Source organism: Ochotona curzoniae, unplaced genomic scaffold (genome assembly GCF_017591425.1).
Source record: "Ochotona curzoniae isolate NIBS_2020 unplaced genomic scaffold, NIBS_Ocur_1.0 scaffold_2453, whole genome shotgun sequence".
NCBI classification, from domain to species: domain Eukaryota; kingdom Metazoa; phylum Chordata; class Mammalia; order Lagomorpha; family Ochotonidae; genus Ochotona; species Ochotona curzoniae.
Window position 1 is genome coordinate 18,777,063 of NW_024467094.1, and position 14,168 is coordinate 18,791,230.

Consider the following 14,168-nt stretch of genomic DNA (forward strand, 5'->3'; position numbering starts at 1 on the left):
CATTGGAGCCAACAGAGCACGGTTGTACACCTGTAGTGCTTCATGTGTGCAATACATTTTATATATACCACCACCTAAAAATAGATTAGTAAAATCTTTTATTACCATCTCTTTTATATGTTACTGGGTAAACCTTTACTTTTAAATATTCACAGCTGTTGAGTTTGATGATGCCCTTGCTTTGGCGGTAGTTAGAAACCCAGTGATTCAGTATATCTTTTTTTTTTTTTTTTCCCATTTTGCTCTGAGCCCCGTCCACACGGCTTGTAGCTGGGTGACAGGTCTGATTGTTAAGGTTGTGTTCTTAGGGTTTAATTCCAAAATCTCTGTTCTGGCGCCTTAAGCTATTTTACAATAACCTAAAACTATACTGTTCAGGTTTTATCTTTTTACAAAAAAAATGCGCTTCTGGCCAATATACTAAAGAAATATAAATGTTTGAGAAGAAGAGATGAAAGTATATTTATCTTTTCCTGTGGTGATAAATTTTTGTAGAAAACTGGATTTAAGTGGTCTTCTTTTTTTTTTTAATCGGGAAGTCAGATTTACAGAGAAAAGGAGAGACAAAGATCTTCCATCTACTGGTTCACTCCCCAAGTGGCCACAACAGGCAGAGCTGAGCTGATCCACAGCCAGGAGCTTCTTCTGGATCTTCCATGCGGGTGCAGGGTCCCAAGGCTTTGGGCCGTCCTCAACTGCTTTCCCAGGTCACAAGCAGGGAGCTGGATGGAAAGAGGGGCCACTGGGATTAGAACCAACATCCATACAGAATGCCAGCACCATAGACAGAGGATGAACCTTGTTAGGCCCCCATGCTGCTCTGACCCTTCCAATTTTTAAAAAAACTAGACACCAGGGCCCAGTGCCGTAGCCTAGCAGCTGAAGTCCTTGCTTTGCATATGCCGGAATTTCATATAGGATCTCAGCAGTTCTAATCCCGGCAGCATCACGGGCAGCAGCTTTGTCCGCTCTGCCACAGCTCCAGCCCCTGGATTAAATTTTTTTAAACAGGGAAATGTATGAAAGAAGAGAAATAACAGGAAACGCAAAGTGAAGAAGGAAAGACCAAGTGAGGAATGAGGTTTTGTGTACGGGCAGTGTGTCCGTCCAGTGCTCGCGTTTGCCGGTGAGGCTCTTCAGCTGGCTGCACGCTTTCTCGGAGCTGCTGCAAGGCAGGCGCAGGCAGCCCCCTGCTCCGTGTGTCCGTGTGGCACCGTGTGGCACTGTGTGGCAGTGAGCTCAGCCTCAGGAGCCGCCAGCGTTCTGGTGTAGGGTCGTGGGGTCTCCCACCGAGAAAACCCACAGAGAACAACCTTGTCTTCAGCGGTGAGCCTTTCGACACAGTAACCAGCAAGCCAAGTAACCAGCAAGCCGTCCCATCTCTCCTCCCATCTCTCAGGCCGAAGGGCAGGGCTGCAGAGGAGGAGTTGGTGAGCCTCCCCCCCCCCCCCCCCGTGTGGGAAAAACGTGTGGCAGGGAGGGAGAGCCAGTGCCGCGGTGCCTGCAGGGCAGTGACAGCTCAGGCCCGTGTGTGTGAGCATCCTGGCGGCAGGACAGTGCCCGGCTAGAGGGCTGCCTCCCAGCGGTGAGCCCGAGCTCAGGGGCACAGGGACAGTTTCTGTGATTGTGTAAGAAAAGAAGCATCTTCGGTGGCCTTTGGCTTTTCGGCAGCAGCAGGTGCCCTTGTTTGGCAGGGTCAGGGTCCTCTCTTCTGCACCCTACCCCGCTCCAAGTCTGTGAGTTCCAGGGGGGTCCCCGCAAGCAACCATCTTGGGGGTGGGAGTTGGCAGCATGCATTGGCCTGGCAGGGGACACGGTATTACCCTCACAAGTAGCCGGTACCAGGGCCAAGGCCAAGTCCAGCCCCTGCAGCTGTAGGCCTGAGTCCAGGTGCAGGAGGCAGCAGGAATGGTCCTTGAGGATGGGTGGTCCCCAGTCGCCCAGAGCAGGCTGCCGCACCCCACCCCACCCCCGCCACCTCCCACAGCACATGCTCAGGCCTGCAGGTCTCTGAGCAACAGAACATCCTGTCACTGTAAGAGATGCCACGGTGACCCAGCAATGCAAGATCAGAGGCTGCCGAGGTCTGGGCCTTTGCCTGGAGAGCCTGACCCCCGCCCCCGCCCCCCAGCAGCTACGCTGACTGCAGCACAGACATATGCAGGCTGTCTGCGGTGAGGGGCCACCTGCCCAGGGCTTAGCGGGGAAGTGACCGTCTGGCCCCACAGATCGGGGGAGCAACAGCAAAGCTCAGGATCCAAGTTCACATCCTCCCAGCCCACCTTGTCCTCACTTCTGGCACAGAGAGCCAGGGCTGAGGCCAGCAGGAGGGCAGGGCAGCCTCCCAGGGCTGTGTTGAAGAGGTGCCCAGTCCCAGTGACCACGGCTGGACCTTATTCTCCCTGTGGCCACTCTACCCTCCCTAGCGAGGCCAGGCCTCCAGGGACCCCAGGAGATGAGAGGACTCGGTTCCGACTTTCTTTGCTGGACGGGGCTGCCCTGGGGCTGCTGGGCTCTCTGGTTACAGGCAGATCTGCAGGGCCTGGGCCTTATGCATGCACGCTTCTCTGCCTGGCCAGCATCACCCGGAGGCACTGGTTGCAGTCTCATAGTTGGGATGGTGAACCACACAGCCAGGTCCCTCCAGGCGGTTGAGGACCTGCCACCTGGGGAAGTCAGGAGTTCCTTTGCTTGTTGCTGACAGAACAGCCCTGGTCACTCCTGAAACCCCAGCAGAGGCTGACCTGCACTTTACTTAGTGGATGGTGGCTACTGCGTGGGAGGGTGGCAGGTACTGGTCAGCAGCTGCTGCTTAGCCTCCTGGAGACAGCAGCAGGTGTTGGTGGAAGAGCTAGAGGTCATAGGAGACTTCAACTTCACCAAGCCACCCTCTGGCCTCCCCCTCAGCATCCACTGGGCTGCCCAGGCACTCGGCAGCCGAGTGGTCAGGAGGAAGTCCTCAGGCCCATGCAGCTCTAAGTAAGCAGCTGCGAGTCCCCTGGGCACTGAGCTCCCATCCGGCAGGCGTCTCCACAGCATCTGGCTGGCTTGAGTAAGGGATCCCCTCCTTAATGGGTTGGCATTACACTGGCAAGTCAGCACTTCCCGTTGCTGGCAGTACTCTCTATCCATGGTCTTGGGCGCCCTCTGGTGGCAGAAGCATGTGTTCCTGAGGCATCCCTCTCCCACTAGTGAAGTGTGATGTGCTGGGATGATGGCTCCCGCGTGAATCGTTAGCTGTGATTTTCTTCTGTGGATGTGGGTTGAAGTTCAGTGGATTTGGAACAAAGGAAGCATTCAGATCTGGGAAACAAGACAGCAGTTTTGCCTTATAAAACTTTGGTTAAGAGAAAGGACAGTGTGGAAGCCTCACAGGCTATCGGCGTCATCCTCGGCGTAGTGCGCGCTTGTCCATAGCCTCCTGTGGGAAACGAGCAGTGGGCCTCGGGATGCTTAGCTCCTGTCGCTGTGAGATAACAGAATCGCTTATTCTTTTTTTTTTTTAAGACTTATTTATTTTTCATGCAAAGTCAGATATACAAAGAGGAGAGAGAGGAAGATCTGTCTATTGATTGACTCCCCAAGTGGCCACAACAGCCAGAGCTGAGCCAATCCAAAGCCAAGAGCCAGGAGCCTCTTTCAGGTCTCCCATGCGGCTGCAGAGTACCAAGGCTTTGGTTCTGTCCTTGACTGCTTTCCCAGGCCACAAGCAGGGAGCTGGATGGGAAGCAGAGTGGCCGGGATTAGAACCAGTGTCCATATGGGATCGCAGTGCATGTAAGGCGAGGACTTTAGCTACTAGGCTATCACATCAGGCTCCAGAATCATTTATTATGAATGATAGCTATTTTTAAAAATTTTATGTATTTGTCTGTTGGTCATTGGTACAACATTTTGGAGACAGAATAATGACCTTAAACACAGCCATCTCTGCGGGCTCTGGTGGTGCTGTCTACAAGCCAAGGCAGGTGGGTGCCCTGCTATTGCTAGGACTGCACGTGGCGACTCCAGACCTGCCACGGAAGGAGAATTCACCAGTGTTAGAACGTGGAGCTTGGTGGTGGGTTGCTTCATTATTTAGACTTGGGAACGTGACAGAGAAAACATGGATATGCAGATTTGAACTTAGAAGTGTGTAATGTCTGAAGCTTTAGTGTGTACTTGGTACAAAAGCGGGAGAGATGGTGCAGTTTTCAAGATCTGTGATCTGACTCCGCAGCGAAGGCACCAAAGCATGGGGCACACAGGCTAAGCTGTTCTAATCTTTACCATGGAAACAGCCAGCATTTATGCCAGAAGCAGACTCATGGTGAAAGCAACCATGGAATGACACCCCAGCAGGTCTTCTGAGAACTGGTTCCTGCTGGTTTAATCTGTGGCCCTTAGGAAAAGTCAGTTCTCAGTGGGAGAAGGCGTGACTTTGCCCTGGAGGAAGCGTGGACTCATGCTAACCATCTCGCAGTGCGGAAGCTGCTTCTGCGCAGAATCCCCAGCTGGAATGTCAGCGGTGCCCAAGTGGAGAGGTTTTGCTCTAGGACATATGTCCTCTAAGCCAAATAAACTGATCTAGCTATTTTTTTTTCTATTTTCAAGAAAAAAAAAATTTTTCTACTTCCATGTTTTTTTTTTTTAAATTATTGATTACATTGTATTATGAGACACAGTTCCATAGGTACTGGGATTTCCCCCAACCCTCCCCCCATGGTGGGCTCCTCCACCTTGTTGTGAGACCACAGTCCAAGTTCAGTTGAGACACCTTCATTGTAAGCATATACCAAGCATAGAGTCCAGCATCTTATTATCCAGATAAGTTCATCTGCTTCTTGGGGGAGACCTTCTCCGGTCTGAAGGTAGGGCCAAGAGAGCAAGATCCCAATCAATTAAAAGCCCCAGCAGCAACTATATATATCGTTATGGAATTAATTGACATAGTGTTGATCTAGCTATTTTAAAAAATTAAAAATTCAAATCTTGAGACCAGCACTGTGGTTCTGTGTGTTAAGCGACCAGCTGAGATGCCAGCATCCCAGTATGGGCACCAGTTCAAGTCTGGCTGCTCCACTTCCAGTTCTCCCTAGGTGAGCTGGGTAAGCAGCAGAGAGGCCTAGTCCATGTGCCTGTGCCCTGTCCCCCCCAGGCGGGAGGCCTGGGTGACACTCCTGACTGTGATCTGGCCCGGCCACGGCCATCGCAGCCATGTGGGCAGTGAACCAACCAAAAGCATGTCAGTTGATAGCTGTCTGCCTGTCTCTGCAACTCTGCCTTTCAAACAAATATTTAAAGAAAAAACAAAAAAACACACCCTTGGGATCTTTTCCTTTTTCTTACTTATATATTCTTTTATTATTTTTATTGGAAAGTCAGATTTACACACAAAGATCTTCCATCCACTACTTCAGCCACCAAGTGGTTGCAACAGCCAGTGCTGCACCAATCCAAAGCCAAGAGCGAGGATCTCTTCCGGGTCTCCCAGGCAGGTGCAGGGTCCCAAGGCTTTGAGCCGACCTTAACTGCTTTCCCAGGCCATAGACAGGGAGCTGGATGGGAAGTGGAGCAGCTAGAACACTAGCTCGCATCCATGTGGGATCCTAGTGCATGTAAAGTGAGGACTTTAGCCACTAGACTTCTGTGCTGGGCCCTACTCGGATTTTTCTTTTAAGATTTATTTATTTTTATTGCAAAGTCAGAGATATACAGAGAGGAGGAGAGACAGAAATATCTTCCGTCCAATGATTCACTCCTCAAGTGACTGCAACGGCCAAGATCCTCTTCTGGGTCTCCCACATGGATGGCCCAAAGCCTTGGGACCCTGCAGCCTCAACTGCTTTCCCAGGCCACAAGCAGGGAAAGTGGGAATTGCATGGGAAGTGGAGCTACCAGGATTACAACTGGGACCCATATGGAATCCCAGCACATTCAAGGTGAAGACTTTAACCACTAGGCTATCGCGCCATGCCCCCTGCTCAGATATTTTAAACTGAAGAGCAGCTTAGAGTGGGCTGCACAGACGCAAAGTGCTTTGATCAGCTCTGACAGATGCCACTCCATGCACGTGCCAGTCAGGGCCTGGGCTGCTTGTGTCGCTCCTCCGAGTCCCCCTGTGTCTCCCTCGTGAGTCCCAGGTTGATTTCAGGTGCCCACTCCCCTGCCTTCTCACCCCAGTTGCCTCTTTGTGCACTGTGTGTAACTGGGTTCTCGGTTATGGCCTCTCAGCATGAAGTCTCGAGAATTCCGTTGGAGTCCTTAGATTGCTACCTGATCTTCCATTGCATAAACTTACCACTATTTGCTCATCCATTTTCTTGCTGACAGGAACTTGTTCTGCTTCCGGGTTAGGCTTGGATGAATAATCCTAATATGAACGTTTTGTGTATGAGACCTTATTAACATGTCATTTCTCGAATGCTCTGGATTCTTCCCATGCCCCGTCTTGACTCAGAAGCCTATGCCTTGCTTCTCATTCTACATAGAATATCCCTCCCTCGAGAGAGAGGGGGCATCCTTCTGGTGTTAAAGTTTGTAGACTGTATTGAATCTGTTAGAAACTAATTAAAAATTAAAATGAAAAAACCAGGACAGGGACCTGCACTGCAGCGTAGCACAGCAGGATAAGCCTGTGCCTGCGATGCTGGCTGTGTGGATGCTCTAGCCCTAATCCAGCTCCCTGCTGATGTGCCTAGGAGAGTGGTGGAACTGGCCAGAGAGCTTGGGCCCCTGCACCCATGTAGAAAACTCAGATAAAGCGCCTGGCCTCGGCCTGGCCCAGCCCTGGCTGCTGCAGCCACTGGGAGATGAAGCAGTAGGGGGCATCCCTCTCTTTACATCTACCCCTGTCTGCCTCTTTCAAATAAAAAGAAATCTTTTAAAAAGTTTTTCTTGGGCCCAGCATGATAGCCTAGTGGCTGAAGTCCTACCCTTGTATACGCCAGGATCCCATATGGGCTCTGGTTCCCATCCAGCTCCCTGCTTGTGGCCTGGGAGAGTGGTGGGGGACAGCCCAAGGCCTTGGGATCCTGCACCCCTGTGGGAGACCCAGAGGTTCCTGGCTCCTGGCTTCAGGTCAGCTCAGCTCTGGCCATTGTAGTCACTTTGGGAGTGTATCAGCAGACTTTCCTCTCTCTCTCCTCTTTGTATATCTGAGTTGGCAATAAAAATAAATCAGAAAGAAGGAGAGGGAGGAAGGAAGGAAGGAAACAAGGAAGCCAACTCAATTTGGTTTTTAAAAAAGTTTTTCTTACAAATTCTCCCCTGCCCACCTTGCCAAGCCCAGCTGGAAGTGAGGGATGCCTTGTGAGGACTCCCCCTGAGAACTCAGCAGTGCCCCTTGGGTTGGCTCCCCCGCTTCCCCAAGGCCCACCCCTGGTTGCCCGGCTCCTGCCCTGGGCTCTGAGTTTTCCAAGGACAGGAGACAGTTTTGACTCGGGCTGGCATTCCTGGCACCTAGCACATAGCACGTGCTTGGAAAGCAGCTGAGAAATGAAGTTCTCTCTTACAGGGTGAGAGGCCCCGAGTTTGCTGCTGGGCTCCTGCCGACAGGGTCGGGGCGGGAAAGCACGGCATGCAGCCGGCTGGCCGCTGACTGTGTGTCTTACCTCCACAGCCGGATGAAAACTCACTGGATTTTTCCTCCTGCATGCTGCGGCCTGGGATCAAAAACGCCCAGGAGCTTGCCTGTGGGCTGTGCCTCCTGAACGTGGACTCCCGAAGCAAGGTGAGTCACACAGCCTCCTCCCAGGACCTGGGCCACAACCTTATCTTGCTGGAAAGATGACAGACCGGCCCACTGCTCCCCTGGGCAGCTGGGGGCGCTCCCTGCCGGCAGAGGCGGCCTGTAGGGGTCGGTGTGGGGCCAGAGGCCCGCTTCTGCCAATCCTGATGACCTTGTGGTTTCAACATTATTTCAGAGAGAAGAGAAGCCTGCAGAGGAACATCCTAAAAAAGTATGACCCACTTCCACGTTACCTTAGCGTCTCCATCTTAATTTTGAGTGTGGAAGGCGAGTCGGATGATTCCGTTGCCATCCTACACCGTTCCAATCACAAATTTGTCACTGAGTCATGTGTGTTTCCATAATGTCTGATTCAATCAACTAACACGGCTGTGTGGGTCTGCTTCTGTCTCACGTGCGTGCTTGTGTCTCCTTGGTGGCTTGTGGCGTTGCAGGCATTTTTTCCTGCAGTGAACAAGGTAGCAGAAAGAGCACTTTCTGCAAGAGCAGATGGCATCCTCACACAGAGCAGCAGCTGAGCAGTCAGCCGCGGGCAGCAGGGCTCCTGTGTGGCGTGCTGAGTCCTGTTTGCATGCAGGTAGTGCCTGGAGGACAGCCTCCAGGAAGGGGTCCAGGTTTGGGCCCCTCTGCCCTGGTGACTGTCGTTCACTTGCCGCTCACCTGGGAGTCATCCCCATGTGCCTGAAGTCCACTGAGTTTTCCCAAACTCCAACCTCTGGACTCGGTGAGCGATATGGGTTCAGGCCCCATGGCTGCGGCATCTAGCCCGGCCCTGTTACCTGCTCTTTCCCGAGCTCAGCATTGCGCTCACCACGGAGATGGAAGGAAGTGCTTGCTCCAGTCGGAACCCAGCCCCGGGACGAGGGCTTCCCTCAGCACAGGGAGAGGAGAGTCCCCTGTCCCCCACCGACACACACACACTGCCCCTGGCTGTCCCCGCGTCGGGCGCTCCCCTGTCCTCACAGGGAGAGAAGCCCCCACTTCCCCCACCAACTCACACACACTCTCCCTCTCCCCTTGGCTGTTCCCATGTTAGGGGCGCTCCTGTCCCCCTAGACCCTTCACAGCAGTGGAGGCTGATGGCAAGGCTGTTCCGGTAGCTCCCGCTCGGGCTGAATCCCGCAGCTGCCTGCCTGGCTTCTGTCCGTGTCGTTCTGGGCCCGCGCCTCTGACCTGGGGAGACGCCTGTGTCAGCGACGAGCAGCTCGGGGTGCAGGAGAGCCTGACGTGCCCCATGTTTCTCTCTCTGGCAGGCATTCAACTCGGAGACTGACAGCTTCAAGCTGGCATATGGAGGGCACCAGTATCACGCCAGCTGTGCCAACTTCTGGATCAATTGTGTTGAACCTAAACCTCCTGGCCTCATCCTGCCTGATTTGCTCTGAAGGACTCCTTTGTGGTGCACCAGCTGCGTGTGTGTGCGCGTGCGCACATGTGCATGTGCACCCATGGGATGCCCAGGAACCAATAAAATGTGAGTTCAGCAAAGTTCATCTCCACAAAGCCTTGACAGATCCCCCCAAGAGGTAAGCGGGGTGATGGCAGCACTCGCGGCCACCCCTCGGGGACTCCCTGGCCCCCGCTGGCCCGGCCCAGGCGTCGGGACTGCCGCACCCAGGCTGCACGTGGCACTGCCTGCTCAGCTCTAGTTCTCCTAAGTTATTTTAAAATGTGGACCACCGTTTTCTTTGAGGAACACTTTGAAACTGTGAAGAATGAACTCTTGAAGACAAACACGTTAGCATGGCAGGACTGGGACGAGCCAGACTGTTCCCAGCCCGTGCCGGAGTCTATGCGGAGCACGCCCGTGCAGTCAGAACGCACGCGTCGCTGCGGCTCGTTGGGAGCTGAGGGGAAGGAACGGGGCAGGTGCAGTTACCCCCGTGTGCTGTCCCCCTGCACTGAGCGGGGCCACTCTGCAGAGATCCCGCCCTGCCCACACCTGAGCTGGGTGCCCACACTCCGTGCCTCTCCTGCGCTCTCCCTGCTGTGCCTGCGCCGGGCCTGGAGCCACGTTCAAGGAAGGAGAAACAGCGTTTTGCCCACAGACTCCAAACATGGTGTTTTTTCAGGGAAGGTGTGGAAAGGCAGTGTGTGCAATCCCTTCACGGGGTTCTAAGGACCAGCGCAGGCCCACCCGGGTGGCCACTGGGAGGCCCAGGAAGTCACTGGCCTGGTCAGAAGGGAATGGGATGTGGTTGTGACCTAGAAGCCCCGGAGGGAAGCCGGTAAGACAGAGCGCCAAGGAATCGCTCGTGCTGATGTCAAGATCGTCTCTGCCACTGAAACCAAGTGCATTAAATCAGGAGTGAAAGCCAGCGGTCAAGGGCCATGTTGTTCCCAGGAAGAACAAGCTAGAACATAAGCTTCTCTGAATTTGGGTTGCATGTTTCATGAAGAGGTGTTGGGGCACACATGCTCCTCTGTGTGTCATAGTGTCTGACCCAGGTAACCTGCAAACTGCAGGCAGCCTTTGACTTCTGCTGACAGTTACCTGTGGGTTTTTCGCATCTCAGGACCAACACTGAGGGAGCCGTCCTGTCCCCATCTTATATCTTTCACACCTTCTCCCACGAGGGGCAGTGTTTATTGCGGGCACCTGCGGAGACTTCAGCTGGCCTGGCTGTGACCGGGAGGATGCAGGGAAGTGCTCACCGGCTTGGCTCACCTGCAGCAGCTGATGCTGCGTGTCTTGATAGGAGGGACCCAGGGGAGCCGTGGGCCAGGGACGATGCCCTGGTAGTGACTCCACTGGCAGCCAGCTGGGCACAGGCTGTGCCGGAGGCCCATGCACCCACCTTGGCAGTGCCCGAGTAGTCACAGCTGTCCTTCCTGGGGGTGGCACGGTTAGTACAGCCACAGGAGGGACAAAGGAAAGCTCTCAGATGGCAACAAAAGCCTCTGCTGCGAACAGGCCCCAAGGCTTTTCCTCTTTCAGGACCTGGGAGTGTGGCACCCCCCTGTGCTGGCTTTCTGAACCCACATTCATTCAAGTGAATCCCTGGCTGCTTTTGACTTCACCTAAGCTCTTCCCTTGTTAGCTGAGGGTGTCCTTGGAAACGGTAACCAAGGTTACGTATTTTCCACACTGTGTATCATGTCAGGCGGCCTCATTTCTGGACTTGAATGGTGATTAATAAGCACTTTTCTATGTTTGGTCTTTAAAACATTTTATGGGTTGATGTGTAACTTTTGTTTGGACATGCTTGAGATGAACAAGGTACAGATAGATCGGCATGGTGGTCACGTGACATTTTGGAGTTAGCATTTCCTATGGTTTGCATATTTTAAGGTATTTGAATATTTTGTGGAAGGTATGCTCCGAGCTGTGGAAGGATGTTCCTGCGTGCCCGTTTTCTTAGTGCTTTTCTAGCTTTGGAAAGCTGTGCCCCGCAGACACGTGAAGCGCCCACTCTGCTCGGGGCCTGCCGTCGGGGGGCCTCCGCCCTGCTAAGTCGGACAGCTGCCTTGCAGAGTACAGCAGTCAGGGTGCAGGGCGACTGGCGTGGAGCCTGTATGTGTACCAAGTAACAGCACTGGAAAGTTCTCCTGCAAACCTAAGGTGAGGAGATGAAGCTTAAGCCACGATGAAAGCAAAGCCCAGAGATGAAAAACACGCCTTTCTGAATGACAAACTTTGACTTGCCCGATTTCCCTTCTGTGTTGTCAGTTCATGCGCAGCAGCTCCGTGTTTAGTCATGGCCGCATGAACCAGTGGATGCGGGGGCCTTGTGTGCGGCTGTGCAACTTGGTCCAGTATTATAAGGCGGTGTGGCTTCTGACCTTTGCACGTAAATTTAGACCTTATAAAGCTTGCCCTGTAAAATATGTTCAGGGCCTTTCCTGAGGTAACCACTTGTTGAACTCTATTAGAAGTAAAAACAAATCGCACAAAAACGTCACGTGCACTTTCTCTTGTCCTAGCTGGTTCAGACTCGAGATGGACGTGAGTCACTAGGAGGAAGAGTGAGAGCGCTCGGACTGGGAAGGCGGGGACGCCAGGGCCAGGTTTCCTACAGGACGTCATGACGTCATCTTTCAGAACCAACAGCCTGAGGTTATCTTGTGTTTTTAAGCTTGGCTTCATAGGAAAGAAGTCCTCGGCTCTCCGGATCGTTCTGCTCATGTGTTGATGTCGCATTTGTTGGTCCCTCTGCTCTCTCATTTTATTGTTCCTACTTAGGCACTAGTGATGCATACTTCGAAAAGAGTGGGTACATGTTAGAGCCCTGGTGGGGAAACCCCTGCCACAGCCCAGGTAAGAGCTGGAAGATGCCAGCCTGTGTTAGTGTGGAGCTACTGGTGAGATCTGACTTTGTCCCAAAATAGACCAGGGAGCTGGACAATGAAGCCACAGATAGGCAATCTGGAACCATCTGACAGTGTTTGACACTGGCCTTGATTATCTGGACAGACTTCAGGAGACTGTCATACCCAAGGGAAAGGAGCAACCTGGTGCCCCCCTGAGGCTGCCCAGCAGCCTGGCAGGTCAAGTGTGGGCTTGGGCATTTGGGATGTGTTAATAGAGCACATCTTATATCAAAAACATTTCCTTAATGGAGGACTCACTACTTCAGTGCATCCCTTTGAGTGAGGGAGGAGTGAAGTTAGACCGTTGTTTCAGAGCGCATGCTCTGCCCCGTTACCCCACAATTGTAAATGCTTTTCAAGGATGTGGAGTGTTGGGGTATCTACTTGAAATTAGCGTTAATACTTGTCCCAAGAGCTATAACAGACTTGGCAGTTTTTGTTTCTTGAATACACATCAGTAAAACTAGTAAAAAAACAAAAAAAAAGTCTTATGCAGATATTTATTAAAAAATAATGCTAATGCCCTGGGGAACAAATTCAAAGGGTCTTTGTAACAGATTTCATTGTAATTACCTAATAGTAAAGGCTTATTTTAACTTACAGAGTCACTAAGTAGAGGTGAAGGTGTAGAAAACCACCCCCGTAGAGACTGCGGCTGGAACTCCTCTTCCCCAGGCACGTCTGGTCAGCAGCCCGGGGCGAAGCTGGTCTCCCCGGGCTTGATCAGGCCCGGCGGGCTTTCTGCACGGAGCGCCTCCGCACCTGCCATGGTGCTGAAAGGTGCCGCACGCAGAGCAAAACTGGGTGGTTAAACTGTTACAAATGAGCAAAAGCCCGTTGAAGTTTTTTTTTTTTTTTTTTTTGTAAATGCTATTCCAAAATGCTAGTTTTAAAAATGTCACTAGCAGCAAATGCATTCCCCTTAGTCCCGCCCCTCCCTGTTTCTTAAAGTAAACTTGAACACCTGCAGTGTAGAAAGACGTGAGGGTGAATCAAAAGTCAGCCATGGGACAGCTGCTCGCCCAGGCTGCGGGAGCGTTAGAGCCCCCAGTAAGGCATCAGGTGGCGGGACTCTTTCTCGTAAACATCTGGGACAATGCCGTAAGGGGTCTGCACCATCTTAACCGTGGACTTCCCGAAGAGCTGGCGCTCGTAGTCTATCAGCTGCCCCCAGAAGCCCACGTTGGGCCTGATGACGGGTCTCCGGGCCTTCACCCAGCGGTAGGCCTCCAGCAGGCACACGTGGTGGAATTTCATCAGGTAAGCAATGCACAGAGTGGCCGAGCGGCTCACCCCCGCAGCGCAGTGCACGAAGGTAGCCCCATGCTTCCTGCTCACGCTGTGGATCTTGTTGGCCACGGAGTCAAAGTACAGCCCAATGGGGGCGTGGGGCGTGTCAGCCAGAGGCACTTTAACGTACTCGAACTGAGGCCAGTTGAAATTGGGGATCTCGATGGTCGCATTCACGATGCACGTAATGCCCCGAGACTGCAGGAAGTCCCGGTTGGAGGCCACACTGCCCCTGCCCAGGAAGAGCGAGGAGGTGATCTGCGCGACGCCTCCCACGTCTCCCTCGGCAATCATCCGAGGAGCCGTGAGAGTCCGCGGGAGCGTGCTGTGACCTCGGGAGCCCATGAAGAAGCCAGCGGTCACACGCGCATGGTCGGCGGGCAAGACTGAGTGGTCCGCTCTCCTCCGCGCAGGACTCGGAACGGCAGCCTCCTTCCTGCAAAACCAGGTATCTGTCAGCACCCACTCGTCCCAGCCTGCTGCAGTGTGGGTCTGTAACAGTGTTCTAACAAGAAAAGCAGCCTAGGAAGCTAAGGCAAAATTTGGCTCTGGTGACTGGTGAAAACACAAGAGGAAGTTGTTGAAAAGTTCAGGCAAAAACTTGTCTACGGGGTCCTGCTCTTTCTCAAGGGGTGCTGGGCTTTAGTTAGAAGGAAATTTATTTGGGCTGGTGCTGTGGCAGAGTAAAATCCCATTTGGGTGTTAGTTGGATTCCCTGCTGCTCCACTTCCTATCCAGCTCCCTGCTAATGGAAAGCAGCAGGAGACGGCCCAAGTACTTGGGCCCCCACAGCCACACAGGAGACCCAGAAGCAGCTCCTGGCTTCAGATTGGGCCAG

At 53.0% G+C, this 14,168-nt stretch overlaps 2 protein-coding genes across 6 annotated transcripts in view; one reads left to right on the top strand and one right to left on the bottom strand.

Annotated features, from left to right (window-relative positions):
* The window catches only part of SYNRG (synergin gamma), a 68,544-nt gene extending 56,918 nt beyond the window's left edge, over window positions 1-11,626 (top strand). For 4 of the 5 annotated variants that reach the window (XM_041001618.1, XM_041001616.1, XM_041001621.1 and 1 more), the window contains 3 exons: window positions 7,601-7,711; window positions 7,905-7,940; window positions 8,983-11,626. In XM_041001618.1, coding sequence (XP_040857552.1) covers window positions 7,601-7,711; window positions 7,905-7,940; window positions 8,983-9,114 — 279 coding nt within the window. In that variant the 3' untranslated portion in view covers window positions 9,115-11,626. The remainder of the gene's footprint in view (window positions 1-7,600; window positions 7,712-7,904; window positions 7,941-8,982) is intronic. The other variant, XM_041001620.1, reaches the window with a different exon arrangement.
* A 1,120-nt stretch (window positions 11,627-12,746) lies between these two features.
* Window positions 12,747-13,677, bottom strand: DUSP14 (dual specificity phosphatase 14). Its single transcript, XM_041001622.1, has one exon. It carries the CDS (start codon window positions 13,673-13,675, stop codon window positions 13,079-13,081), a length of 597 nt encoding a protein of 198 aa, XP_040857556.1. The 5' UTR covers window positions 13,676-13,677; the 3' UTR covers window positions 12,747-13,078.
* Between the last annotated feature and the right edge of the window lie 491 nt (window positions 13,678-14,168).

What these genes read in the sequence shown, in the direction of transcription:
- DUSP14 (XM_041001622.1), bottom strand. Translation starts at nt 13,675, where the DNA reads ATGGGCTCCCGAGGTCACAGCACGCTCCCGCGGACTCTCACGGCTCCT.